Below are 27,447 nucleotides of genomic sequence, written 5' to 3' on the forward strand. Positions count from 1 at the left end.
CTTTTGCAAAGCGCGGGCTCCGGGAAGCCAGCGCAGGGCAGGGCTGGCACGGGGAACCATCCGAGCCCAAGCGGGCAAAGCCACCAGCAGGGACACGCCGTCCCCTGCCATCGCTCCCTGTGCGCTGCTTCCTGCCGTCCGGCCCGCAGCGGGGGCAGCTCAGGCGTCCTCGGCCAGCAATGCTGCCTGGAGGGAGGAAAGCAAAGCAACGCAAAGCAAAGCAAAGCAAGGCAGGGGCTGCGGCTCTGGAGGAAGCAGAGGGGCTCAGCCGGTCCCTGGAGCTGGGGGGACAGCAGCTCTGGCCGGCTGCCGCCCCCCAGCTCCGCACCGATCGCCCCTTCCCCACTGGGAAAGGCAAAGGGGGCTGCGGCAGATCCCCCCGCCCCGCCTGGTCCCCCCGGCGAGGAGTTAAAAGCCGTGTCTTTCCAGGGATAACGATTCTATTATAAATAGCCCCATTAGCTACAACTAATGACAAAAATCCACCTCCTCTACTCCCCATAAGTTCTGTAAGTTATGGGCAATGCTACAGCCATTACTAAAAGCTGTTAACTTCATATCTGAATGAGGAAATATACACCACAGAACATTAAACCATTTATATTATATATATGTATATATATACTTTTTTTAAACTAATGACTTTAATGCCAAAACTTTGCTGAACCAAGAAAAATATGGGTTTAATGTTCTCTGCTCATTTTTTTTTCTTCTTTAAAAAAAATACAACCCAAAAAAAAGAAAGGGAAACTTATTAGTATGTAATGTTTGAGTCTATCCCATTTATACACAACATTGTAAACATATATAATCTATATTACATGTGCTTCATTTCTGCCTGGGTATGGTTTAAACCTTTTTCTTTTTTCTCACTAGAACACCACGAAAAACCAAAACAGAACCAACCCGAAAACCAAACCGAAACAAATAAAAACAAACCCAAAAAGCTGAACAAAGAACACAAGTTACAGGTTATTTAACATCTTCCTGTCAAGGGTCCCTTCCCCAGTCTCCTGGGAGCAGAGTGGTCGACAACACAGTCCAAAGGAGGGCTGGCGAGCCATCGCGATGCAAAGCCAGCTCCAGGGAATGGCTGCATGGGGAATACTGGTTTTAAAAAAGGGGGCTTCACAACAAAGGGTTTGGTTTTGCCCGCTGCAGCTGCTGAACGAGGTCTCGACGCGCGGGACCCGGGAGCCGCGGCTCCCCCACCGCTCCTGCATCCTCGAGTCCATATCTGGAGTCTCTGCTTTGTTGGTTTTTTTTCCTTTACATTTTAAAAGGTCTTTGTTTGTTTGCTTTTCGTTGCTGTCGTTCTTCTCCCCCTTGGTGTGATGAGCTGAGCCGAGTACCCGGGTCCTGCCCTCCTGCTGGGTCCTTCATAAGTAGATGCGCCGAAGGTCTCCGGGAGATGTGATGGTGTTACACTGGGGACACAGCTTCTTGGCACCCTGCAACCAGCAGATGAGACAGACAGCATGAGAGAGCGAGGAAGGTATTAAAGAAAGGGGGTTGAGGGGAGAAAAGGGCTTAAATACTTTGGAAAAAAAAAAAAAATTAGCGTGTATTTGTGTATTTTTCAAGATACAAGGGCTGCTTCAGCAATTATCGTGCTGCTGCTTCCGTCGCTGCGCTGGAAAGGCAGCATGAACTAAAGGCCCTTCATACCCACACGCTGTAACATCTCCAAGAAGCGGTGACAGGCTGTCTCTAGCCCTATGTCTCTCCTTTGTAGCACCCTAATAAAAGATCAGCGCCTCACAGCCGCCTGCAAGGATGCAGGTCGGGTCACCGTGCAGGCAGAACAGCGGCCCCACCAGAACCAGCGCAGTTTTCAGCTGACTGAACTGGTTCATGGTGGGTTGGACCGTCCCTTTCAGGGCAGCAGGATGCGGGACGGCCTCGGACATCCCATGAAAGCCCCAGGGCTGCTGGAATGAAGGAACCCCCGTCCTGAGCTCCCGAAGATGCAGAGCTGAGTCTGTTCTGCCAATGTGAGCGGAAACCGGTAAACTGCGAACTGGGGAGAGGTAAAGGGCGGCCAACATGAACAGAACATGAAATAAAACAAGGGCTGATGTGCCATCTGTCACCAAGCCTGACAGCAAGAGGGTGTTAATAAGCCTCAGAATCGGGGTCAGCCTAAGCCGGTCATCATTAGATTGGCAGATGTGACAGTCAGTTGATGGGAAAAATGACAGAAAGATGTCTGTGCTGCGAGGCAGCCTCCTGTCTAACAGCAGCAGCAGCGTAGGAAATTGGGATGCCCTGGCTTTCGGCACCGAGCGCAGACTCCACACGAGCTCCCGCTGCACAGAACTGAGCGCAGGCTCTGTCTGAGCACCCCGAGCTGTGCTCGCTGCTGTCAGAGATGCAACGTGCCGTGGGGGGGCCTGCGGCTGGCGTGGGGCCGGCTGGCAGGACCGACGCCGCTCGGTTCAGTGGCGCTGCCGCTCGCCCTCCGCAGGGCTTGTCTCAGTACCTGCAGCACAACCAGGGCGGCTGGCAGGACGTGGGCTGAGCGACAGGGCAGGACAGTGACCCGCCACACCGCTACCTGCACCTGGGGACATCCCTAGCAGAGGAGCTGGCACCGCTGCTTACAAAAGGCAAGCGTCCTTAGGAAAGGTCCTTCCTGCTCCGTGACAACACCTGTGAACCGAGGACAAGGGCTTTCTCCCCTGGAAGCTCCTGGACTAAGGAGAATCTGGAGCAGAGTGTCTCAGGTACAGAAAATGTACACGGGTGCAAGTAATTCACAGGGATGTCACTCCAAAGAGCTGCAGGTCATGTCTGCTCTGCAGTCCTGCGTGCTACTGAAAACCCCTGCAGATCAGCTTCAAACCAGCCCCCTCCCTGCTCCCCGTGCACATTATTGCTGGCAGACATGGACTCCGCACATTCGCTTCTCCCTGAGCTTTGGACTTGTGAGCAACCAGGCTCCCATTTGACACCCCGTGCTGCGAGTGGCTCAGAAACTGCGGGAACTTGCACCTGAGATCTAAACCAGCCACACACAAAGTCCCGCTGAACTAGAGTTGAATGAAACACATCACAGACACCCAAGACACCCTGGACCTCACTCTCAGGGTGACTGACACACTGGTAGCGGGACAGACCACTGGTGGTCTGGATGGTGGCTCTAGTTCTGGTACCGATGCCTGTGGGCACGTCCTTCTAGCTGCTCAGGACCCGTTTTATCCCCACACTAACTACTCTGTGCCTGTTTAGGTTTTCGGGGCAGGGACCATCTCTCTGTGCCTGTGCACTGGTCTTCACAGAGTGGACTTGCCATACTGGATTCTGGGAAGAGCAACCACAAACCACAACTGGAAAGAAACGCGTAAAACCCTGATGAAATCGAAAACTGACTGCAGTGGACTTCAGCAGAGCCTGTTCATATAACACGCCTCTTCTCTGGTGCTCAAGACCAGAGCTTTGGGTCTACAGCATTAGAAAAGCTCAAGCTTTAACTCTGTATGTCCCAGTAAAAACTTCCTGCAGCAGCTACAGCCTGTAGGAGAGAAAAATCTAAATATCTGTCCTTTCTGCCACCTTTAAAGCCATTGTGGGCTGGGCTACATAGCAGCGCTGCCAAGGAGGGGCTTGCTAATCTGGATGCAAATGCCACGCAACAGTCTGTTTCAGCTGAGCCCCTGCTCAGCCCTGCATCTCCACAGTCCTAAGAGGCACCTGTTGCAGCTGGTTGGCCTCTTGGCATCATCTTTGTAGCTGGAGGGTCCCAGGGGAGCGGCAGGGAGGTGCTGAGGAATTAATTCGCAGTATGTTGTTAAAGGAGCAGCAGCTGGCAGCTGCCCCTTGGAGCTCTCCTGTGTGCCCTGACAAGCAGAAGTGTGCCTGGGGACTGCAGGCATTCCAGATGTGGCTGCTGTACACATCTGTGCCCACGCTCTCCTTCCCAAGCCAGGCACAGCAAGTGGCAGAAAAGCATCCAAACAAGCAGCTGGAGCTTCTGCCTCTCTGGACAAGGGATCAGGGAGAACTACCTTCTGCAAGACCAGTCCCCTGACCCATCAAACGCCTCAGCCTGCGGTGAAAGATGAAGTAAAACGCTTGCTGCCACCTAAACCCATGTCCCCCTGTCCCTCAGTGCTCCTGTGCGATGCCGAACAGCATTTCAGCAGTTCCTTTCCTTTAGCTCTGCTGAGGTTGGAGACATTTGGCTGTACGTGGGGGGGAGGAGCACTGAACTCCCCCGAGTTCATTTTTGCTAAAAGCAAACCTCAGCTGCTGCCATCTTACTCTCTTGCATCCCGTGCTCCGTTCTGGGATTTGGAGGCGGACTGAGACAGCTGCGGGCAGATGTGCGAGACCCTCAGCAAGGGCAACTCTGCTAACCAAGACTGGGCAGCTCACAGTATCACAGTATCACAGTATGTTTGGGATTGGAAGGGACCTCAAAAGATCATCCAGTCCAATCCCCCTGCTGGAGCAGGAACGCCTGGGTGAGGTCGCACAGGAACATGTCCAGGTGGGTTTTGAATGTCTCCAGAGAAGGAGACTCCACAACCCCCCTGGGCAGCCTGTTCCAGTGTCTGTCACCCTCACTGGGAAGAAGTTTCTTCTCAAATTTAAGTGGAACCTCTTGTGTTCCAGCTTGATCCCATTACCCCTTGTCCTATCATTGTTTGCCACCGAGAAGAGCCTGGATCCATCCTCATGGCACTCATCCTTTATATATTTATAAACATTAATAAGGTCACCCCTCAGTCTCCTCTTCTCCAAACTAAAGAGACCCAGCTCCCTCAGCCTTTCTTCATAGCTCAACCTGGTTAATTTTGGAAGGTCACGTTCCTGGGAAGCCGCTCTGCCCAGGTCTCTCCAAAGGCCGCGTCGGTGCTCACTGTAAGCACGAGTCCCCTGCGCTCACCCACAGGATGGCAGAACAAGCCTGATGAAACCCACTGCAGCTTTGTTCCCTTCTTGAGTGACAAAGCAAGGTCGGGTTCGCAATTCCTTCACACCACAGGGAAAGGGAAGATGGGGGGATTTATCCTGCCAGACCCCAGATCTCCGTCCCAGAGATCTGCTTTCTGTACCACACAATGGTGGCTTTTGGGGGAATCACTCTCCCCACTAAGGCTGAGAGCTGCACGTGGGCAGCCGGGGCCAAGTTTTCGACCGCACCAAGAAGGCACCAAGAACCCAACCACGTGGAGCTTGACCCATTTTGTGGCAAAATATGGACTGAGGGCAGTGGTGGATGTTGCTTCAGCTGCAGGTGGGAAGGGCAGCTCACCCAGAGCTCTGCAGGGAGGGACCAACAGCCTCCTGGCACGTGGCACACCGGGCACAGGTCTCTGGGTCTCCCTATTACCTGTTCTTGGTATTAAACAGTTCAAGCAAAAATAATGACTTTGGCCCCTTGGGGAAGCCTTTTTAAAAAATTATTTATTTTTATTTTTTAATAAAACTGTCATCCTCCACAGTCCTGATTTTTTTCTTTTTAGACTGAAATTCCCTAGCGTCTTGTTCCTTACATCTGACTTTTCAGTGTATGTAGGTGTGCAACATTTATTGGCACTAGCATTTAAGCTCTCCTCTCTTGTCGAGAGGCGCATAAGCTTGTACACAGACACACATGCTGGCACAGGCACAATGAAAAAGCATCTGCTCCCCCACTGCTCACCTGCCAGCTGGGGTTACGAAACTTTTCCCTTGAAATAAAAATGCTGTGGAATAATAAGTCCCACCTGTCGGCCATTTCTTTATTTCTTTTTTTTTCCAGGTCCTTCTGCTCCTTTCATCATAGCTTCATGGAAAAGCCTTGATGTGTTATAGCCGCGTGTGCTAGAGTAAAGGCCACCTCAGCTTTTCCATCATAAACCCCAGTTTTGAGGGGTTTATAAAACTCTGCTGCAAGAAGTTTGCTCCGGGGCAGTTAGAAAGCAAAAAAAGAAGGGGCTGGAACCAGGATGGAGTTTATTTTTTCTCCTCCTTTCTTAATTAAAATTTGGCAAGTGATTGATCCACAATACAGGCTAATCACTCAGGGTCGTAGTTTGAAAAAGACATTAACAAGAGCTGAGATGTTGAGAAGTCGTTAGGGCTCACATGGTGCCAGGAAGGATTGGGGTATGTTGTCTTAAAGTTTCCTCTTAAAAAAAAAAATAGCGTGACGTCTGCTATAAATTGGCTAAAGCAAGAAAACTCAAAAGGGAGGATTTAGGCACGTCCTGCTGTCCCGTGGGTCTAAAAATGGGTAATTTTCAAGCAGAATACGCCACCAGGGACAGAGAATAAAGAGACACACACACAGAACAACTTTGCCTACAGGGAGATACCGTCAAACCTGGACTCAAAGCTTCCCTGTTTTATAGGAAGGAAAGGCAAGGCAGAGAGGTGACAGGAGGGACCCAAACGAAGATCTCTCCAAGATCCAATTCTCAAACCAGATGAGAGCCGCTTTTCCTCACGCCTGCACACAAAGCGGCAACTCGGGAGAACTGGGGACAACTCTGCCAACGCTGATTCCCAGAGCAGCAGCCGCTCCCCACTGCCGTTGTGGGGAACCTCCAGGTAATGGGGTTAAAGCAATGGGGAGAGCATCCTTTCCCACAGCACCTCCTCAGGGTGGAGCTCACCACCACAGGCTGCTGGAGGCCAAAAGTGAAATACGGTAATAACACAACTGGACAACCTCATGGCAGATTGGAATATTACGAAGGACAAAGTTCAGCATCCTCCATGCAGCTGCTGACTCAGGAGGTTCCTACCAGAAGGACTGCCCTGTATCTGCACTGTTTCTTACCAAAATATTCCAGTCCGCATGGGATATACAGTATTATAGCCTAGAGAAAGTGACGCCACAGATATAAATGTGCCAACTGCAGAGCATACATATCTATCAACGGACTCCCTTGAAGCATATTCTGTGATGAAGAAGGCTTTTTAAAAGTGATTTTTTTCCCCGCTCTTGCAATTGTCATTTTTAAATAAGGCCAAGACAGGCAAATACAAGCCTGGGGTCAGCAAATACACATAGGAAATGCTGGATCTGGCTGTACAGGCGATGGGGGACACTCAGCAAACTGCACCTGCTCAAATAAACCTGTCCTGTTTCAGCCCCCGCTTTCCTGCACCCACCAACAGCTCCATCCACTGGCGAACACACACCTGACTTGGCTTTTAACGTCATTTACTTTGTAAGGATGGATCCCAAGGTTTGGGAGATCACGGCACCGCAGCTCTGAGCGATGTCAAGAACTCATCAACCCATTCCCCCAACAAGATCACCTCAATATGAATTCCTGCTGATGGATACACATCAAACCTGCTCTCACAAACCTCCAAGAGTGGTGAAGGACCACCAGGGATGGTAAAGGACCATCTAAGCAAGCAGCTTCTGTTGGAGCTGAAGCACTGGCTGACTCAGTGTGCACCACGATCTCGGTTCTCTTAAACCATCTCCAGTGTCCCCTTCTGTGACCCCAGCCTTTCCTTCACGTTAGTCCAACACAGCGACAGCAGACAGAGGTGGAATCTGCTCTGGTGGATGTTTCATCCCCAGAACTTGGAGCTGGCTCCATGCCCTGAGCTCTAGTACAGCAATACCTAAGCCAGAGAGTCCAGCAGCCATTTGTAGAATTGGTGGTTAAAAATGTCTTCTCTCTCTTAGCAACAGAACAGTCATAGTTTGTAATTGCACATCAAGAGCCCAAAGTCCAAAAATTATATTTACAGAAAACCTGAGCACTTTAAAGATCCAAACCCCATCAGTGCCCTAGAAAACACTGAAGTCACAGGGTACTAGCGACGCTCAGATAATTGTAGCATATCCTAGAAAATGTCTAAACCTTAAACCTTTTAAGAAATACTTCACCTCCTCTGGTCCATAGACAGACGTGAGCATCTAATTTCACCCTGTCTTCAACACCCTGCAGAGGTTTAGAACCGCACAGTTCCAGGGCCCTGCTCAATGCACGGTCCCCCCCCTCTCTCTCACAGCCTCTAATTCAATATTAGATTTGGGCTGAGCATATAAACCACAGACACACGGGAGAAAGGGGACTTCTCACCAGCAGGGATGGCAGATCTCCAGAACGTTCAAAAGGGGCCGGAAGCCCGACACAACCCACCCGCCCCAACTCCTATTAACTCCAACAAATTGTTTATTGCACAACAGAAGAAAAATGTTGCCCCTCTCCCCCAGCCGAGTCTTTCCATGTGTGCTACACGCGCGGGCTCCCTCCTCCCGCCCCGCCGGGACCCGGGGAAAGGGAACGGCGGCGATTATTACACACACTATCCCACAGCTCCTCGCTTGTTAAAAAAAAACAAGAGTCTCTTTTGTGCCCGAAATAAAAGGAGATACCTTAATTAGAACAATGCAGGTTGGTGAGCATTAAACACTGAGCCCAGCTGCTGTATGCCATTAAATTCATAAAAAAGGAGGGGGGAAGGAGGGCAGTCTTAACGAGATTACACACATTGACTTTGATCAAGACACAAAAGCACCAAGGCGTTCCAGGGTTTTTATTGCTGTCTTCGGGCTACATTTTAATGGTTACATTAGAAACATGCGAACGCAGGCTGGGAGATTTTTTTGAGACGGGAGAGGGAGTGCAAGCATGCCTTGTGAAAAGGCCTGGTTTAATAAATTGGGGGCTGCAGGGAGAGGCTAGGACTGGGGAACACATGAGTAGCCATTTATTAATTGCTTCCCCTGTGCAAGTGCCAAGTCCTAACATGATGTCTTGCTGGACCATTCGCACCCCGCCTGCCCGGTCGGCAGAGGAGCTGTGTGCCAGCACATGGCCAGCTCCATCCCCAATTCCTCGTGGATATTGAGTGGGGAGAAGCCTCCCGCTCTGCAATGGTAAACGCCAACCCCTGAGCACCAGGAGTGGGGTTTCCCACTTCTCACGAGCAGCCGTGACCGCTGTACATGAAACAAAGGGGCCTGACTGAAGTCAAACCAAGTTGCTGCTGAGCCTAAGAACAGTCTGAAATCGATGCCACAGGTTTACAAGACAACTTGAGGCTGCTGGGGAGAAGCCAAAGACTTCGGATTAAAAATAATGATAAAGAAATTAGTGTTTCATCCTCTGCCTGCAGCACCGCTGAAGGACAAAATTACTCTTCACTTAGCAAAGGTGGCAGAGCACACATTCATTCAAACACCTCACAGCTACGCACCCACATATGTGTCTTTTATAACACGCTGCTAAAATGTTTACAAAAGCTTGTATAACCTAAAGAGTGACGGGGTGTAGCTGAAGAGCTATAAAATACAGCCCAAGGGATAGTCAAGTTATTGAGTTGCTATTAGTACTCAAGCCCACAGGCACTTCACCGTCCTGGTAACTTTTCTTGGACAAGACTTTTAAAAGGCAGGATTTAAAGGAGCACGATTGGCTTAATCGTAATTCCAAGCACACAACGTGTTCTATAAAGTAGATTTTGTAATGCCTTACAGGAACAGATTTTAGGAGTGGCATTCCCTTACATTTTTTGCAACCCAACACGGTATCATCTTGCTAACAGGAGAACTAGAAAGCACAACTGACTATTTTTCACTCCCCAAAGTGAGCAAAATGAAAGCTTGAAAATCAGCTGCACAGGGGACATTAAAGGCTGATTATAAAGCCCACAGTTTTAACAAAGGAAAGGAAAACAGTTCATTTAATAACACATTAAATTTTAACCCGATGTCCTTTAATACATGTATAAATTACTACTGCACTGGGTTCACCTATTCAATATTCAAGGTAGTCCCCAATCTTCCGAACAGAATGGCATACGCTTGAAAACTGCTCAGTGCTATTTCAAATAATCTGAAAAATATAGATTCATATTCATAAAAGCTCCTTTCCATATCATCTATCCTGGAGATGATTCCCTTTGCTTCAGGGCAATATTAGGTTTCTCAGAAGCCACTCATTCCATGAAAACTCAGGGGATTTGGCCTCCATTCTCACAGCTTTACCTCTCTGCATGGATGCCCCACAGGAAATTACTGTAAGGTTGTCCCTGGCTCTTACACGAGCAACGTCTGTCCCCCCAGTAGCAGCAAAGCAAGGGACAACACTGCACTTGAGTCACTCAAATGAAACTCACTCAAGTCAATGTTGGAGTGGGGTGTTAAACAGCAAGGCTTGGGAAGTCTGCATGCACAGCACTCAGATTGTTTAAAATAAAGCAAAAAGCGAGTTTCCCCGTGGTGATTTAAATCAAGTATCCCAGAAGAGAGGAAAAAAAAAGTCTGTTAAGTCAAGAAGAAAGTAGCCAAGAGCCTCACCAGAGTCCGCAGCCAGCATTCTTCACAGTGCACGTGCCAGCACTGAATGGAAGTCAGGGGCATTGTGTAGGAGTCCTGAGGAGAAGAAGCACACAGGTTATTTCCACAGCAGGGATCTACGGATCGTTTGCTCCCAACCCTATCACAATGCCTTTCCTTGTAACATTGTCTTGTATTTTGTATTGCAAAAAATAAGTTTGTATAATATTTAAGTTTGTATTTTTGTAATGTTAGCGCAGTAGAGGCAGAAAGCCTCCTGCAGTCCATTTTTCTGGCTTCCCAGGGTTCCTGTTGGAAGCCCATAATCCACTCAAGTGGTGACCTGGCTCAGCACAGTTATCGCAAGAGCATCTGAAGTTGCTGTGGCCACCTGCCATTATTCCCATCAGAAAGGTCACCGCATCATACAAAAACCAGTGAGAGGGTAAGATTAACCCTTATCACAACCCTTAGCTCTGCAGGAACAGCTTAACTACAGACCAAGAATGCTGCTGCTATTTCAGCAGACGTGCCTTCTCTTAAGTATTTTCTATCATTGCTAATAAACCTCCGGAAATCAGCAGCAAGCTGTGGGCCCTTCTGTGAGATGAGAAACGGGGACTGCACTCCCACACCTCCAAGTGGTGAGAGCATCGTGCATCTGCTGAAGTTGCACAAGAAGCCTCTGCTAAGCAGAGTTTTCTCCCGCTATCAGTAGAATAAAAACCTAACCGGAGATGCAGCACTTTGCAGGCTCAGACCATCAGAGGGAGCTGCTGCCCTTCCTTACGGAGGCCACAGCATCACCACTGAGCAAGCAGGACATCCACAACTTTTAAATGCTCAGGCAACATTCCTGTTCCCAAACCATACCATGGGTCACAGAGTCTGCTCCTTCCTATGTACCTAAATCCACAGATGCAAGAAGAGGATGCTGGTATCTGGGAGTTTTCTATAGGAAGGCAGAAAATTGAGGCTTTCTTGCCTGATACAGTTGAACAGCTACAAATATCAGTGCAACGATGTAATGCATACAGAAATTTCAATTGCTAAAAAACCTAGTAGGTTTTTGGAAGGCTAATTGGTGTATAGGGACAAAGAAGAGTTCCCCAACTCCAGCCCCAAAAGAAGAAAAGCTTCTCCCCTCCTCAGCAAAGACACCAAGGCATTTCTGATTCATTACCACAAGTGGAATGCTACTCACCATGCAAATGAGACATTTATAGCGGTCCCCACGGGAAAGCTGCCTTTCTAACTCACGGACACGAGCCTTTAATGCTTCAAATGTTGTCACTGCAGAGTCTTCTGTAATTCTGCAAAAGATGATGGAGAGTGAGCATCACTGAGCACACAAGATTGCTAAGACTTCAGGGAAAAAATGATCCCGCAACAGGTGCCACACGGGAAATGGCAGCATTCGAACTAAAACATCCAACTTGTGGTGAAGAGGAGTTCCTGAAAAGCCCAGCATTTAGTAACCTACTAAACACATCACGACAGAACACAATGGGGCTGGAGTTGCCAACTTAATACAGAGCAGGTTTCTGCAAGACACGGGCACTTAAATAACAGATTTGTTTGGTTTTTGCTTTCTCCCTCTTTCCTTTTTTCCCTTAAGAGGTTCCTTAGGACCAACTGCTTCGGAAAAAGTTCTGTACGTTGCTCTAAAGCCGGCGAGATAACTTTCTGTGGGCAACAGGAGCTGCTCTTCCCCTTGGAGAACGGCCTTTGCTGGCCATTAACCTTGTGAAACACAAAATCAGCTCATTACACAGGATCAACACAATGCTTTTACATTAAAGAAACCCTTGGCTTGTTGGCTTCTAACACTGAAAGCAAGGAGAAACCAAAAGCAACAGACACTGTGCCAAGAGGGTGGCTATAAAAGCAGCTTTACAATCTCTGCTTTCCCATTTCCTAGGGTCATTTTTGATGGGCAGCATTATCTCTTTTGTCACAGAGGCGCTGTGCTGAGGGCAGGCAAGTGTGTTTTCATGGTTCTGTGAGGCTCGTGAAACGAGCAACTTGCCAACCCAAAAGCAAGGGCAGACAGCAACGCTTCGCCAAAGAGATGCAGGGAGCATTACAGACAAGGATATGTCACTCCAGCATGCTGCAAAATCCAATTTCTACACAGTGCAGACACAGGGAGGGGCCCTCAAGCATTCCCCGGAAAAGGTTTAGACTATTGCATTAAGGCTTTCATTCTTGCCAAAAAAAACCCCAAACAAGCCAGTAGTTTTCATGTATGTCAGTGAATTTCAGGCCTGTCTAAGCAGACTCCAGCTCAGAACCTGAAGAGCACCTCGTCACCAGAAGCTGCATCAATCACAACATAACCCACCGTGGCACCTACATGTTCTACCTTTTTAGAGGGCGATTTATCAACAGGTGGCTAAACCATGGGCCTGGTGGAAATTACAAGGCATAAAGTGAGCTGCAATCTCAGCACTCCCGCTGCACGCACACACTCGCTCTTTTGTTCATTAGTCACTTGTCACCAGCACGCAGGGAGGGACCTGCGGTATCTCCCACGAGGTGATTCTGCTGCCTTTCCCCAAGGCTCTGGAAACAGAGTGATCTTGAGTGATTATGACACTTCAGAAGAAAGTGGAGCTGCAGGAGTGCATATGGTTAAGTACCAGTGTTATAAAGCTCCTCCAACTTCACTCCTACCTTTGTGCAGATCAGACACTCTCTGCACGAGCTAACGGCGGAGAGACCTTCATCAGAGGGGATTCGTTGCAAATGACAGTTACTAGGAAGGGGTAACAACTTTAAAACTGAAAAAAAAGGCAAAGAAATACACATGTCCCGTGTTAGCTTAGTGGGTGAGGACTGCCTGGGGACAGGGACACTGTGGATTCAAGACTTGGCATCAATAAAGATTCTTTGGAGCAAAATGAAAGAGCTTCAGTAGGAGACGGTGCTCCCCACTGTGAAACACCCACTTGTTCCTACTCACTGGTATAAATTATTACTGTATCCCAGCTTGGGTTCTTACCCTCAAGGAAGAGTTGCTACTGTTTTCAAAGATAGTCTAGAAAGGTGTTAGTTTTGTCCAAGGAAGAAACAGAATTATTTATTTATAGCTTGAAGATTATTATGGGATGAGAAAATTGTTTCCCTTCCAGTCTGGCCCATCAAGGAGCCGACGCTGGACCTTGACTTTCTGGAATCCGTTTCTCCTTCCTGCACACATAAGGGCACTGGAGGTGTAAAGGCAGCAAGTGTGGCTCCTGCCCAAAGCCAGTGGCAAGCAGAACCCCAACTCTTGCTAAATTCTTCCATTACTATCCATGGAGCTACCGGTCCTCCTCTGAAGGGCAAGCGACTCAGCAAGGAAAAGTGAAATCCTTGAGTAGATCCAAGCAAAGGCAAATTCATCCCCAGTCTCAGCCCAATAACAGTCAAAACTTGAGAAGGAAAAATTTGCCACTACAACAAGCAGAGGAGATAGAAAATGGCTTGTTTATAGAAGTCTAAATGGCTGACCCCCATCGGCCAATTTCGGAAAGTCTCTGAGATAATCGCACCTGTCCAGTAATAAACGAATGAATCAGAAAAGGAGGCTGAATAGAGGTATAAGCAATAACGCTCAGAGGCTGCCTGATACAATGGCCAATCAATAGGAGGGCTGTAGATCAGGGTGCTAGTTAGCTGGAAAATTACCGCACCGCTGCGTGCGTCACGCTGTAGGGATCCTGGACAATCAATGTGGGAGGTATTGATTTAGTTATTATCACTTCATATGCTCCAGACATTGTTAAATATACATTTATTAACAAGACTGGGGTGCATTGGTAAGAGAGGGAGCTTTAGCCACTGCAGCATCTCCCAGCGCTGATCAAAGATCAGCTGAGACAGACTTTAAATTCCACGTTCTCCTTGCCAAACGTGCTCTCAGGACAAATCCTGACACACGGTACAGTGCCAAGGACACAGCTTCTATCTCACATGAGAGCAATTTTGGCCACAAGTGAGTATTTTGCACTTGAGAGTTCAGGAAAGCCTCCCGGAGCAGCGGCAACCAGGGACGTGGTGGCCAAGGGTCAACCCAAAGTGAGCGATAATTGCATGGTTGCTTCCGAAAAGCCGAAGGAAATGAAGTCAAGGGAAATAGGGAGAACATTAGTAAATAAAGGAAGCTGGAACTACCTCCAGGGATGGAATAAAGACGAGAGTTACTTCCCATGTGTCTGGCTCCCGTGGTGGCCAGCACACTTGGGACACATGCCATTCCATTTAGTGACATTTTACCGTCAACCTACTGCTTGTATCCTAAAGATAAGCATCACTTAGGAGCGACTCTTCCTGCAGCAGCAATCTTGGGAACTCCCTCAGGCTTCCCTCTTGCGTGCACACCCCGTGTGCGCTTGCCCGGACACAGCTGGAGCCGCCGGGGACGTGTTTTTACAGGGGAGCGCTGGGGTGGAGCGGGGGTCGGAAAGCCAAACTCCACGGACACAGTGAGGCTGTGCAAGGCTGCCCTGCCAAGGCGGGCAGAGGGAATTACAGGGACGAAGGAATTGGTTTCCACAGCCCTGCTCGCCCTTGACCTCATGCTGGATAGTGAGGGGCTCTTTTAGCACTTTTGCACCTCAGCGCTTGGGTTTGACGTGTCCAGATAATAATTTATCAGCCTTCAGAGGGATCTGCTGAGCACACCATGAGCAATGCCTTGAGCTCCAGCGCTGGCGCTTCTCCGGCCACATGGGTATGAGCAGCCTCACCAACACCTGAACGGTCCTCCCAAGAGGGCACATCCATGCTCTGCTCGCTGTGGACCTACATCACCCCAAACAGCAAAGCCTGAGCAAGAACGTGTTTACAAGAGCAACGGGAGGGCTCTTTGTGGAGGACGGCGGGTCCTGCGCTTCCCTCTGGGCTTTGTGGTTAACTCGTTAACAACCGGGCAGTCGCGGCTGAGGATGCTGGTACCAGGGCGCAGGTCCATGAGACCGGGCAGACAGCACGGGAGGGTTTTCAGCCATGGTGCTTAACGCACGTTTTTCTACTGTTCATAGCGTTTTCCTCTGAGCACTGAAAATAAGAACAAACTTTCTATCCCTGAGCAAATCCTTGCTTTGTTCAGATAAAAGGCTAGAGGAAAGGCATAAAAACACCATGGAAGAGGAAAAAAGACCTATCTGTAGCTTTGAGCTGTTACTCTGCAATCACCTCCTGGGAAATCTCCCCTGGGAACCGGCTGCCCCCCTCTTTGCAAAAAAACTTTAACCCAAACACTGGTTATTTGTCAAACATTAGCATGCGTGTGATCTTTGTTTCTCCAAATTAAATCGAGCAATTCCTACCCGCTGTCCCAGTGGGCAATCACAAGCAATTCTGTTAATTAAATTATCTCTGATTCTGCAGCTCTGGAATCTCTCAATTGACTAAGTCTGTGCTTTATCATCAACAAAATACTGGACCAAAAAGGAAACAAAAAAAAACGCTGATGTCAAAGCGATTGGCTTCAGTTAACCCTTCCCAGCTGGATATTAAGGGCTGCTCGAGAAACTGTTGGAACAGAACAAGCCCAAGAGCGAGAACCTCGTACCACAGACACCAGTAGCAGCTGTTCGCTTGTGTTTCTTTCCCGTTGTACAGAAAAAAACAAAGCAGCACAGCATCACTGCATCCAGCATCCTGCCTGCTTGAGAGCCACGGGAAGATGCAAAGCGTTGGCTGCTGAAGAAGCAGAAAAACACGTCAAAGATCAGTGAGTCCCTGCGAATGCTCCACCCTCCCCTTTACCCAGATCTCACTTGATGTACCCCATTGTTGAGGAGTCTCCATAAAACATTTCCCTTCGGTTTATTTCAACTGGATATAAATTTTCCTTTCTTCATAAATGGCCACACTGTACACAGCATTCCATAAATCTTTACAATTCTGCTGTTTGTGTGTACCTTGTAAAAAACGCTTAGCGCTGATTAAATGCACCACCAATAAAATTTCATGGGCTACTTTTAACACTTGATATTCTGACCTTCTCTCTTCCTCATACATTTATTTTTGGTTTTGTATGCCTGTAAACACCGAGTGGCAAAGGGGAAAACGTACAGTACCACTGACAAACCCAAGAGTGATGTCTTTATTTTTAAACAAAGCTTTTACGTTCCCTTGTCCGAGGCGGAGAACCCGATCCCAGCAGAACATACGTGCCATTTCCCTGCAGCGGGGCAGAGGTCAGGTCACCAGCAGCTTACATATCATAAATATTAGAAACAGACTGGTCGATGTTTTGAAGGCAGAGCCAAGCTAAAGTAAGATTCCAGGAGCAGAGAAATTGCTCCTGGCTATACCCAACCATGGCCGCAAACGACAATCATCATAACCACTACCACGCTGAAGAGAAAGCCTCCTGCGGTCCTTGCTTTGTGGGACGCAAATCTTTAAGACTTGAGAAAGTGATCCCAAAATCAGCGCACAATCATTTAATTGCAAGCCATCTCTCATAGCCAATTTACATTTGGGTGAGAGGGCAACATTTTCAGAGCAGAGATCGTGTTTTATTAGCCCGTAACGCGCTGTGTGTAGCTGCTGCGACGCCGGCAGCGCTGCGGAACGGCACGACACGACGGGGCTGTCTCGGCTCTCGTTGTCTCCAACACAACTCCCTTGCTATCCGAGTTTCAAACACTAAAACCAACCCTAAGTCTTCTGGGACAAGAACTGCTTTTGTTTTCAACCTGGTGAAAGAATCTGCCTCCTCATTCAATTTAGCCAAGCATCACTTTGGCAAGTGATGCAAGTGAAACTCAAACCCAAAATACTTTGGCAGATGAGCAGCACTGAAGTTAGCGGGATATATACAGGTACAAAGGCCTTTTGTGCTCACTGGAGTGCAAGAATATAACATAAAGCTGAAAAAAAGCTTGCTACTAACAAGCAAAACGCTTAAACTGATAAGTAAGATTTCAACCAGCAGCAGAAACTGCCCAGCAAAGCCGTGTCAAAACGCACCAAGTGAAGCTTAGACCCTCGGTCTGTGAGAACACCAGTGCTAAAAGCAGATCTTCTGGCCAGACGTCAGTGTTTTAGGAGCTGGCTTCCCCTTTATTTAGCTAAAAATCTCATTTATTGGGTTTATTTGTTTTTAGACTAACCTCCTTTAGACAGGCTGACTTATAATCCTGTAAAACATTGTCACATGTATTGAGGAAATTGGCAAGGATGCTAATTTATTGTCCTCTAGGAAAAAAAAAAAAAAGCCCTCTTTCCTTGATTAATGTATGTTTTTGTATTGTAAGATATTAAAGAATGTTGCTTCACCTGTAATTATAGAGAATAGTTTATTTTGGCAAAGTGCCCTGGCTTCTGGTTGCCAAGTTATGAATAATGCAATGTTCCTCATTCTAATTTCCGTGTTCTAAGTTGTGAATTTGGAGCGGGGTGCATGCAAGGGCACACACACCCGACGCCGAGGCTCTCTCAGTCATGAGCGCCTCTATTTTATACTTGCTTGCACAACTTGTTAATACCAGCATCTGCTTGCCAAATTCAGAGTTTGCTGCTGACTAATTTAATCTTGATGCAAACCAAAAATGTTGTCTCTCTTTTTTTTTGCCCACAGAGGAATTATTTCTCTTACACTTGCATGCACCGTTGCAATACCACTGAGGGGAGCTTACCGCTGCAAGAAAGCATTTTAAGCCGCATTTAGTAGGGACTTGGGTAGAGATTCCCCGAAGAATTTAATGACAGAAGAATTCATTATGCTTTCATATCTCCTCCGCCTCTATAACACAGAACCCAACAATGTCTTTACAGAAGCGGGAAGTAAATTCAGGCACTGGCTCTTTCTCTCTCTCTTTTTTTTGGCCCAGGTTTCGCTGGGACACATGTGCCCAGCCCCAATCAAAACAGAGACAGATGGCACCGCTGATCGTTCAGAATGGAAGGAGCCTCGGAGTCAGCGTGTTTAGATGCATTTGTAGGGCGACGCAGCATCCGCTTGCCACTGGGACTGATTTAAAAAGGCGGCGAGTGAATGTCTGAGCTTGCGCCAAAATTCTAAATGTGCCATTTGAGCAATTATGGTTCGACATGAAAGCTGGGAGAAAGAATGTGTGGGTCATTCTGATTTAGATTTAGAGACTATGTCCCCTGTACCAAAGAGAATATAAATGCAATCCCACTGCTTTACTGGAGGAGCAGCTTTGGCGATAAAGTAAAAAGCCACGCTACGGAAGAGTGTTTTGCTGCATCAAGGATTTGTTGAGGCAGCACTGAGTTAGAAAATTATTCTCTAAGCAAAGTTCCTAAATAGAAATAACTGCACATATAATGTGTTAATATCCCAGGCCACTTTTCAAATGTGTGGTGAGCCCAATTGTATTCCTAACAGATCTGTGAAGGTGCATCATGGTCTCTACCTTAATACAAGCCGGGGTCACAAAAGGCAGGCAGTGTAAATGGAAAATGCAGCTCCTCTCTCTGCTGAGGCACACGGCTCAGAGGTTCCAACCTACCAAAACGTGCCTCCATCCACGAGTAAACACGTTTGGATTATGACCAAGCTCCACGTATAGCTGGGCAGGTATATTTTTCTACTGGAAGACTTACGGCAGCTGTAACGCGTCATCTTAACTGTGGCCTGAAGGTGGTCTGGGATTATTGGTGGCTTTGGTTGGATGAGCAGGGCACAAAATTATAAAATATCCCTGAAGTGAAAAAGGAATAGCAAATTCCTAGGGTTGAAAGGTGTTCAGAAGATTGGACACGCAGCCGAGTCTTGCGGCCAGCCTCTGTGCACAATGAAATGCCTTCTACTCCCATGGCCCGCATCCAAACGGCCGAAATAAACAGGAAATATCTATGTTACTACAGCAGCATTTGGATTCATCTGCAGCCTTTTAAGGGCTTTACCATGGAGGTGATCTGCTTTCCAGATCTTCCATTCATGACTGCTGATTGGAGGCACCCAAGGGCAGCAGGATAACACATCCTCCAGGCAGCTTCCTACAACTGCTGCTGCGCCCTAGAACTTTTACAGAGTCGCTGTTTCCTTTACGGGGAAAGAAAGGATCAGAATTAGCATCATTTAAGGTAATCATGCCTTCAAAAAGAAACACGAGGCTGTTAAAGGAGGCCACGGCACATTTGTATCACATAACCAACTGTGGCCCCAGAGCTGGAAGAGGAAACCAGCAATGCCGAGGTCATGAGCCGGCTATCCGAGGGAAAAGCGGGAACGCTTATGCAACTGAGTGGGGAACAGCAGCTTTTTGAGGATGGGAACCATCAAAAAGGAGGAAAGGAGAAGTTAATGGAGAAATGGGATGAAGGGCTTGCAGTGGTGGAGAGCAAGTAAGGTTAGGACCAGCATTGTTGCTGAAGTGAGGGCAAAAAATCAACATGGATATTAAGCCACATTAACTACATTACTTGCTATTGCACCACTGCTGTAAAGGCAGCACTGGGTTCTGTGTCACAGAGGCAGAGGAGATATGAGAGCACAACAAATCCTTCTGTCATTAAGTTCTTTGGGAAATCTCTACCAAGCTCCAAATAGACGCGGCTTAAAACTCCTCCTTGCAGCAGGAAGCTCCCCTCAGCGGTATTGCAACTGCGCATGCAAGTGTAAGAGAAATAATTACAGACTCTATAGTTGTCTCAGGCACGAGTTAATGAGAAGTAGTACAAACTGGGTCTTCTTTTTGATAATACTTCATATTTATACTTACTAACTACAGCCTAAGAAATGCATAAACTACCAAGAGCTGTAATTACAGTAATCCTGTTGTCACAGAGCAGCTGGCACAGCACAAACACTTGGTGAGTCCTGCCACAGATGTCAAAAAGCACCAAAGGAAGCAGCAGCCCCTTCCCAGCAGCGTGGGACACCGACACACGACAGCAGCCCATGGGGCACAACATGAGCCCTCTTCTGCTCTTCAAAGGCACATTTCCACCCAAGCAGGGAACGCAGCCTACGTAAAAATAATTGTTACTTTTCTCTTTAGAGTATCTGGGCACCGTAACAAACATTTAATATTAAAAAAAAATATATAAATCAGTCCCTGCCTCTTAATTCTTACAGCATGGGTAAGGATGTGAATAAACAGTCGCATCCTCAAAGTACTTGCAGAAGGAACACAGCAGGATCTACAATGCTCCACCAGAGACATTGTTAAACACAACAGGCTAATTTCAGGGACGAGCCCTCGCTCTGACAAGCCGCTCACAAATCTAAGGGCAGAATTCGTCTGCTAGAAGGCAGCTATTGGTGTTTTACAAGCTAAAGTTTCTTTTACCTATGGAATAACTCCAATATTTCACAGGGAATCATCATCCATCTAACTGAAGTACCCTCTAACGGACCATCAGCCTCATATCCCCTTTGAAATAGCACAGCTGAGCACTTGCTGGGCCACGATTTATTTTTTACCTTCTAAGACATCTTGCTAACTCTATAGCTCAATAGTGACAGTCGAATTTCACACTGCGATAGCCCCCCATCGATTTTTCACTCCCAGGAAGCAACTCTACAAATTAAAGTTAACAGCATTTCTGAAACTAAGGAAAAAAAAAGGAAAGAAAAAAAAAAAGGAAAGAAAAGAAGGGGCAGGAGAAGAGACACAAAGGGTAAGATGCCTAAACTGTGCCCCTAACACAGGAATAAAAGTCCTTCCTGAGGTTTTCACCAGTTACGGGACAGGGATGCTACTGCCCCTGAAACTGGCAGCCATGTAAGCTCTAAAACATCACAGGTTCAACAGACAAAAGAGTTCCTTCCCATATGAAGATGTCAAATATATATCCATAGAAAACTGCCCCAAGGCATGAGAATTAGACCAAACCTCTGGACACAGCTGCAGGGATTCCACCTCCCGCGGGTCGGAGCCCGTACAGCCCGCCCGCCTCGCCGAGCTGCGTTAACTGCCAGCCTGGGATGAACCGCGACGCTGATGCGATTTCAGCTGGCACTGAATTTCAGCTGAATTTCAGCTGGTGATAATAACGTCTGAGACCATCGCTGGCATGCGCGATTTCTACAGTACAGTTGCAAGAGGGAGCAGAATAAAGAACCGCAGGCCAGCAGGCTGCTCTGCGCCGCCACAACGCAGAGGATCAAGCGATGCCAAAGTCTCACGTCGTAAAGAAATGGAGCCTCTACCCATGTACCCTTCCAACACCGAACTACGACATACATAACAAGCACATATTACATACTACTGAATTACTGAAAGGAAGGACTAAAACCTAATAAAGACAAGAGATCTGGACACAAGCAGCACTCAGCCCAGCAGCGCTTTCTCAGCCTGGCTTTGACATTCCCACACTTCAGTTCAGCTTCCTTCTCAAGTTTCCACGGGCTGATCTAGGACCGGACCCACCAGCCACATCATACTCCCTTGGCAGAGCACAAAGGGTTAGTTCATTTATGACTCAAGATAATTTTTTAATTCTGTCTTTGCGATACGACATTCGCGTCTCCCACCAAAGCCTGTTAATGATGTGACGCTCTGGAGAAGGGCTGGGGAGCGCTTATCCTCTGGTGTGAATTCACAACAGCTTCTGCTTCCCTCCGACACACCAGCTTAAGTGTGGCTCCTTCCCTTTCAGGCCTCTGCTAATCCTCTGGCTTCACACTCGCTCTGCTCCTGTCTCGACCTGTCTGCCCGGGAGGAGGGTCCCTGCGACAGACCGAGACCTCCCCGGCCGCTCTCATACACTTGACTCTGCACAAGGACCCCAACCTAAGCTTTATTTCATTTTAACTGATGCTCCCTCCTGTGCTGCCGCGCCAGAGCCCCTCTGGAGCCGATGCTTTCGGAACAACTGGATTGGAAAGAGGTGAGGTGGGAGGGAAGGGGAGGAAAGAGGAGAAAAATAAGACAAATACAATTGGTTTTTGTCTCTAAAACCCTCTTTTTAACCCAACAAGCATCTCATCCAATGAAGCATGATGAGCATGAAGTGTTATATAAAGAAGATAATTATAAAGGGATTTAATGCTTGGCAGGCTTGTATCGCAAGGTTTATAGCAGAGGTAGCATACTCACTTGTCCGGGTTTGCTATTATGCGGGCAGCGCGGCAGGGGCCAAGCGGAATCAGAAACAAGATTTGTTTTACGAAAAAAAAGAGCACAGCCCCCTTCCCACCGAGGATGGCAGCTCCGGTCCCACCTCCTTCCACTTCTGTCCCATCCCTGATTAATGATGTTGTCTGCCTGATTTATGACCCACCCCAACAGATTAGAGTTTCCCTCTTCAACCTCCCCCCGCCTTTCGCCCCCCCAAAAGGCACAGCCACACTCCGCTGGAAATATTAGAGAATTATTAAATAAACATTCATACGTCATGTCTCTTCCCATACTGAGCTCATCGTAGTCAACGCTCAGCGGCCGGGTCCTGTTTGCTTTGGGGCTGACACCAAACAGCTGGAGTGATTCATGGAGAGGCTGGCTACAATGCTCTGTGCCATATATCATGCTCGCAGCGCTCCCTGCCCCGGCGGAGATAAACTGATCAACCACAACGGGCTGGAATGAATTTATGACAACACAAAATTGAGGAAAACAAATGGGAGGTGACCCAGTGGGCCACTAACCCAGACTCTCTCGCTGGCCTGCAATCTAGTCTGGTGGCAGAAAGCAAAATTGAACATTGGCACTCTGAATTAAGATGCTGGCTTTTAACCCCGGGGAACCTCAGTTTCAAAATGGCACCAGACCCTCGCAGGCAGCATCTTGGGAGGGAGCGGGGAGGAAGACTTTTTGCGGAGAAGACGCTTTCTGACATTTTCTGTGTGTGACGGTGCTTTGGCTGAGAGCACCACGTTGACAGAGGAGTTGGGGAAGATGCCTGGGCAACCACGGACCGGCTGCTCTCTCCAAGCAAAGCTGCACCTGGAGTCAAGGTAAAGCAGCATCCACTGGTTGAGCTGTTTTCGTGGTTGCTGGGGTCTCCAGCAGCTCAGCCAGTGCAACGCTCCTTTACCTCTCCTCATGAGCCCCCAGCACCCCAGGGTGTCACCCAGACACCTCATGTTGGTGAGATTAGACAAGCTCAGCAGGGCTGAGACACCCGCAGTGCTGGGAAGGAGAGGTGGGACCAGCACCATGTCTCTCATTACCTGTGGCTCCCATCTGAAGTTCCAACACAGCATAAGGAGCTGGCGACAAACACAGACTCACCCCAAACCCCACTCAGTCATTCTACATGCAAGAGACTCTTCCACAAAACCCTACGTTAGATTAAATTAACCCGCTCAAGCAAACACCTTCAGCTGTGTGCCAAAAAGAGGACCGCTTGCTGTACTGTATTAACGGATTAAAAAACAAACAAAACCACACCGCTCTCCTTGCCTAGGCTTACTTTTGGACAAGGGGAGAGTGAAGGAACGTCATTCTTAGGAGAGAAGGATCAATACGCGGATCACTGCTAACTCTATTAGCTGCTGCTCTAAACGGAGAGCGCGGCTGACACAGGTGGTAAGCCATGTGCTTCTGGACACTTTAAAAAATGCTAATCAGATGCTACACAGGGTTTAACATGTCAATCAATAGCGCTCAGATTTAAAGGTAAAAATTAAAGTTACAAACAATGGAGTAAAGTGATGCTGCCAAAAACTTCCTATAAGCGCCGCCCAAACCAAGAAAAATGAAACCAATTTAGCTCCAGATTAAGAAACAGGAACTAGAGATGAATCAATTTAGCCTGTTGGGCTGGGTCGCCATATATCATGGCTCAGCGGTGGAGTGGGAAGCAGCCAGACAGTGTGAAACCCTTCCCCCTCCTTTCCTGTAGGCTTCTAGCTCTGATCCCTGTTATCAATTAATTTAACAGAATCCCTCTACACAGACAAGCACACAGAGCATTCAGACTCCTTAAATGGCAGGACAGAAACTATTTATCACGCACAAATCTCAAACGAAAGGAGATGAAAAAAAAAAAAGCAGCAAGGAATTCTCCACTTGAAACCATCTTGCTTTCTGAACCTTGGTGAAATAAAGCACCTGAAATAAAAAACTCTCCCTGCTACTTTCAAAAAATCAGCATTATTGGAAAGACTCAGCAAGACGCTTAAGGCTTTTCCCATAATTTCTATCAGGTTTTGCTGACTTTTCACGCCTTTTGTAGAACATAAGTTTAAGTGCAGCAGAGCAAGGTGTGTGTGCATATACATGCACATGCACACACACACATACATGCATGCTGCCCCCACTTCATAGCGGCGTTAGCACGAGCGTTGTTTGGAAAGGATTCTGGGATCCTTCAAAAGGTGCCACCTAAAGCCTCTTTGATCAGATTATTAAAAGCTATGTCAATTTTATCACTTGAGCTCAAGTGTTCTGGAAAATGTCAAATCCTTTCAGCTCCTGCAGTTTAAAGATTTTCAATAGGAGTGGATCTGGGAGGGCGAGGGCTGCTTGGCTGACAGGCAGGAGGCCCAAAGGGAAACCAAGCAGTGGCTGAGACGCAGGCTGACAGATTAGGGCAGAAGGGATGAGTCCTTGCTACCAAGACAGCATGTAACAGCTGGCTCACTCTAAGGACAAAGCTGCTCCTGCACTGCCATGCGAGCTCCCAAACTCAGTGGTCCTTGGCCAAATTCTGCTCACCGAGAAGCACTGAACAGCAGACAGCCCACGCTTGGGACAGGCCAATAAAAAGCCTTGTAAAAAGGAAAGTACTAAGACTGCAAATCGGTGTTAAAGTTTCCTCTGCAGTCACGAGTTTCCTCAGTTAACCCTGACTGCAAACATATGCTTTGCCAGTCAGTCCAATCTGTCAGGAGACCGAAAATGTACCTGGGACACCACCTCTCAGGTCAGGACCAGGGGCAGGAAGAGAACAAACTACACTAAAAAAAACTTTCCGTAAAGTCAGCTTAACGCTACCACCAGATTTTTTTCTCCATCCCCAACTATCAATGGACCTAATTCCCAAAATGTAAATTCCATCTGTTTAAAACCTAGAATACGGTGGAAAGTATAGATATATCTATTTATATATTTTAAAATAAGGTAATTTGGAGTGGAGAGGCCACTTGGAAGATGCTCTTAGTTCCTTGTCACTGAGTACCTGCCCATACAGATACCTGCAGGAGAACTCCGCACAGGCCCTCTGTGGACACAGCAAGTCAGGACATCATTAGGTCCAAGCCCAGGCTTCACGTTGCAGCACAGCTCCCTTTCTTAGTGGTAAAAGCTTCAAATATGCCTACCCTAAGACTAACACTGCTCCTGGGAAGACCAGACGGGACACTACGGTTCCAAAAACAAGAAAAACAAAAGCTATCCACTTAACACTCACTTTTCAATGTCACTGTTCTTGCAGGTCTTCTGCATGGTCTCCTGTTTACTGCTTTCACCGTTACTTGTTGAGGGCATTTCTGTTGAGGGAAGAACGAATTAGTAAGAGAACATTTGATCGCTGCAATGAAATCGTCTGAGCGAGTTACAGTTAGTGAAGCAGAGGACCCTGATGAGTCATTTTCATGTCATTTCTCGGAAAGAGAGAAAAGGGATCAATGCTATTAATACATGTCCCTGTCTGGCAGGGAGGCCCTCTCTCTGTACAGCACGCTTCTATTATTTGGGGCTAAAGATACTGACTGACCTTTGCAGATGTTCCCGTTGTTTAATTCAGAAAGGTTTGATGCAGCTGCCTTGCCATAGTGTACCTCTAGAAAGGTGGATCTGGAGCAAACCCACTGAGCCCAGACCCTGGGCTCAGTTTCTCCCTTTTTCTGAGACCCTCAGACACAGGGAGAAAAATATAAGGCAGTAACTAGGTACGACAGAACCGTCTGCTCATAGCTCTCCCATGGCTCCTCCAGGCACTGGAGGGGATGTGAGGTACCAGTCAGAGATGAGCCAGATGAACTGTCCTAGGGCCCCTCCTGGGCTGTAGGTTCAGCATCAAGGCTCAGGTATGAATAAAACAGCTCACAGCAAGTGCCACCAGGGCTGCTTCCTTGTCCCCTCTGTGGCTGTAGGTACTGAACCTGAACACACCTACAAGCAAGTGCTCTGACGCCACAGGAAATAAATGTGATTGCCTATCCCACAGAAGAAAACGCATGCGATAGATATCCTATGTTCTCCATTTAATCATCATGCCCTTGGCAAAACTGGTTCTGCCCACCCCCCCTCCCACTGGCAGGCAGTAATGTCTTGTAGGTGCTTTCAAATGCCCAAAGCATTACAGTAACAGAACAGGGAACAAAATCATTGGGACACATCTCTTCAGGTCGCTGAGCTTCAGTTCCCTTCCTAAGGGAGCTGCGGCAGCACTGCCCAGCTATGGAAACGGATTTGGCATGTACAGCTGGAAAGCGTCAGGTTCTATTATTCTCATATTTCCACTAGGTTGTTGCTTACACTTCCAGTGCTGCTGGCATTAAATAAAAACAACAGCAGTCGAATGGGTTTAACAGTCCCCCACCCCCATTATTGCTATGAGCTTTCAAATAATGCATGAAAAGGTGTGATTTCACATTCACTTGTTTGCTCTAGAGTCTCAGCTGCAGGTCATGAAGTAGGACAGATCCTAGAGTTCCCATTCAAAAGGTGCAGGTTTCAGAGCTGCAGGATTTTCTTGCCATACAGAGGCCAACAAGGATAAGACCTACCCAGCAGACCATGGTAAAAGTCTCTAGCACACCCTTTTAAAGAGGGGAAAATTATATCAGCTGGGGGGAAAACAAAACCCAAAGGCAAGAGGTGCCTACGTAGTTTAAACCACCAGCAGGTGAAACCCACCATTGCATAGTCAAGCTCTGATAGCTCCCTCTGTGATACAGCACTTTGTCTTTTAGTGGCATGACAGCAAGTCAATCCAACCCCTCTCTCTTCTCACCATACCAGTTAAGGTTGCATTTTTGGAAACTCCCCCAGATACCACTGACTACAGTGAACTGTGCTGTAAAGTTTCAAAAGACAGTGCGATACTATGTGCATGTGTATCTGCTGGTACTGTGCAAGAGCACTTGTAACAATCATTTGCCTCACTACTGGTAATTAGAAAATATGGAATATCTATCTGCCCTCCTGTCACAAACAAACTAATAATGCACATGTTTGACACTCACCATCGCTTGCCCATTTGGAAAACTCCGGTGTTATTCGAGTGCTGGGTGTGCCACCACTAGAAGAGAAAAAAGCAGAATGCTAAAGGTTGAATGTGGAAAGTTTTGCTGCTCAGCAGAAGCTCTTCCTCCCACCAATCCACCCACCGCCTCTTCTCAA

The 27,447-nt window shown here is 47.7% G+C and overlaps 1 protein-coding gene across 4 annotated transcripts in view; it reads right to left on the minus strand.

Annotated features, from left to right (window-relative positions):
- Window positions 1–741: 741 nt before the first annotated feature.
- RNF220 (ring finger protein 220) overlaps window positions 742–27,447 on the minus strand; it is a 216,878-nt gene continuing 190,172 nt past the window's right edge. For all 4 annotated transcript variants that reach the window (XM_082054613.1, XM_082054611.1, XM_082054612.1 and 1 more), the window contains 5 exons: window positions 27,291–27,346; window positions 25,511–25,589; window positions 11,445–11,553; window positions 10,262–10,336; window positions 742–1,451 (listed from right to left, as the gene is read on the minus strand). In XM_082054613.1, coding sequence (XP_081910739.1) covers window positions 1,380–1,451; window positions 10,262–10,336; window positions 11,445–11,553; window positions 25,511–25,589; window positions 27,291–27,346 — 391 coding nt within the window. In that variant the 3' untranslated portion in view covers window positions 742–1,379. The remainder of the gene's footprint in view (window positions 1,452–10,261; window positions 10,337–11,444; window positions 11,554–25,510; window positions 25,590–27,290; window positions 27,347–27,447) is intronic.

Source organism: Streptopelia decaocto, assembly GCF_964273445.1.
Source record: "Streptopelia decaocto genome assembly, chromosome: 5".
NCBI classification, from domain to species: Eukaryota; Metazoa; Chordata; class Aves; order Columbiformes; family Columbidae; genus Streptopelia; species Streptopelia decaocto.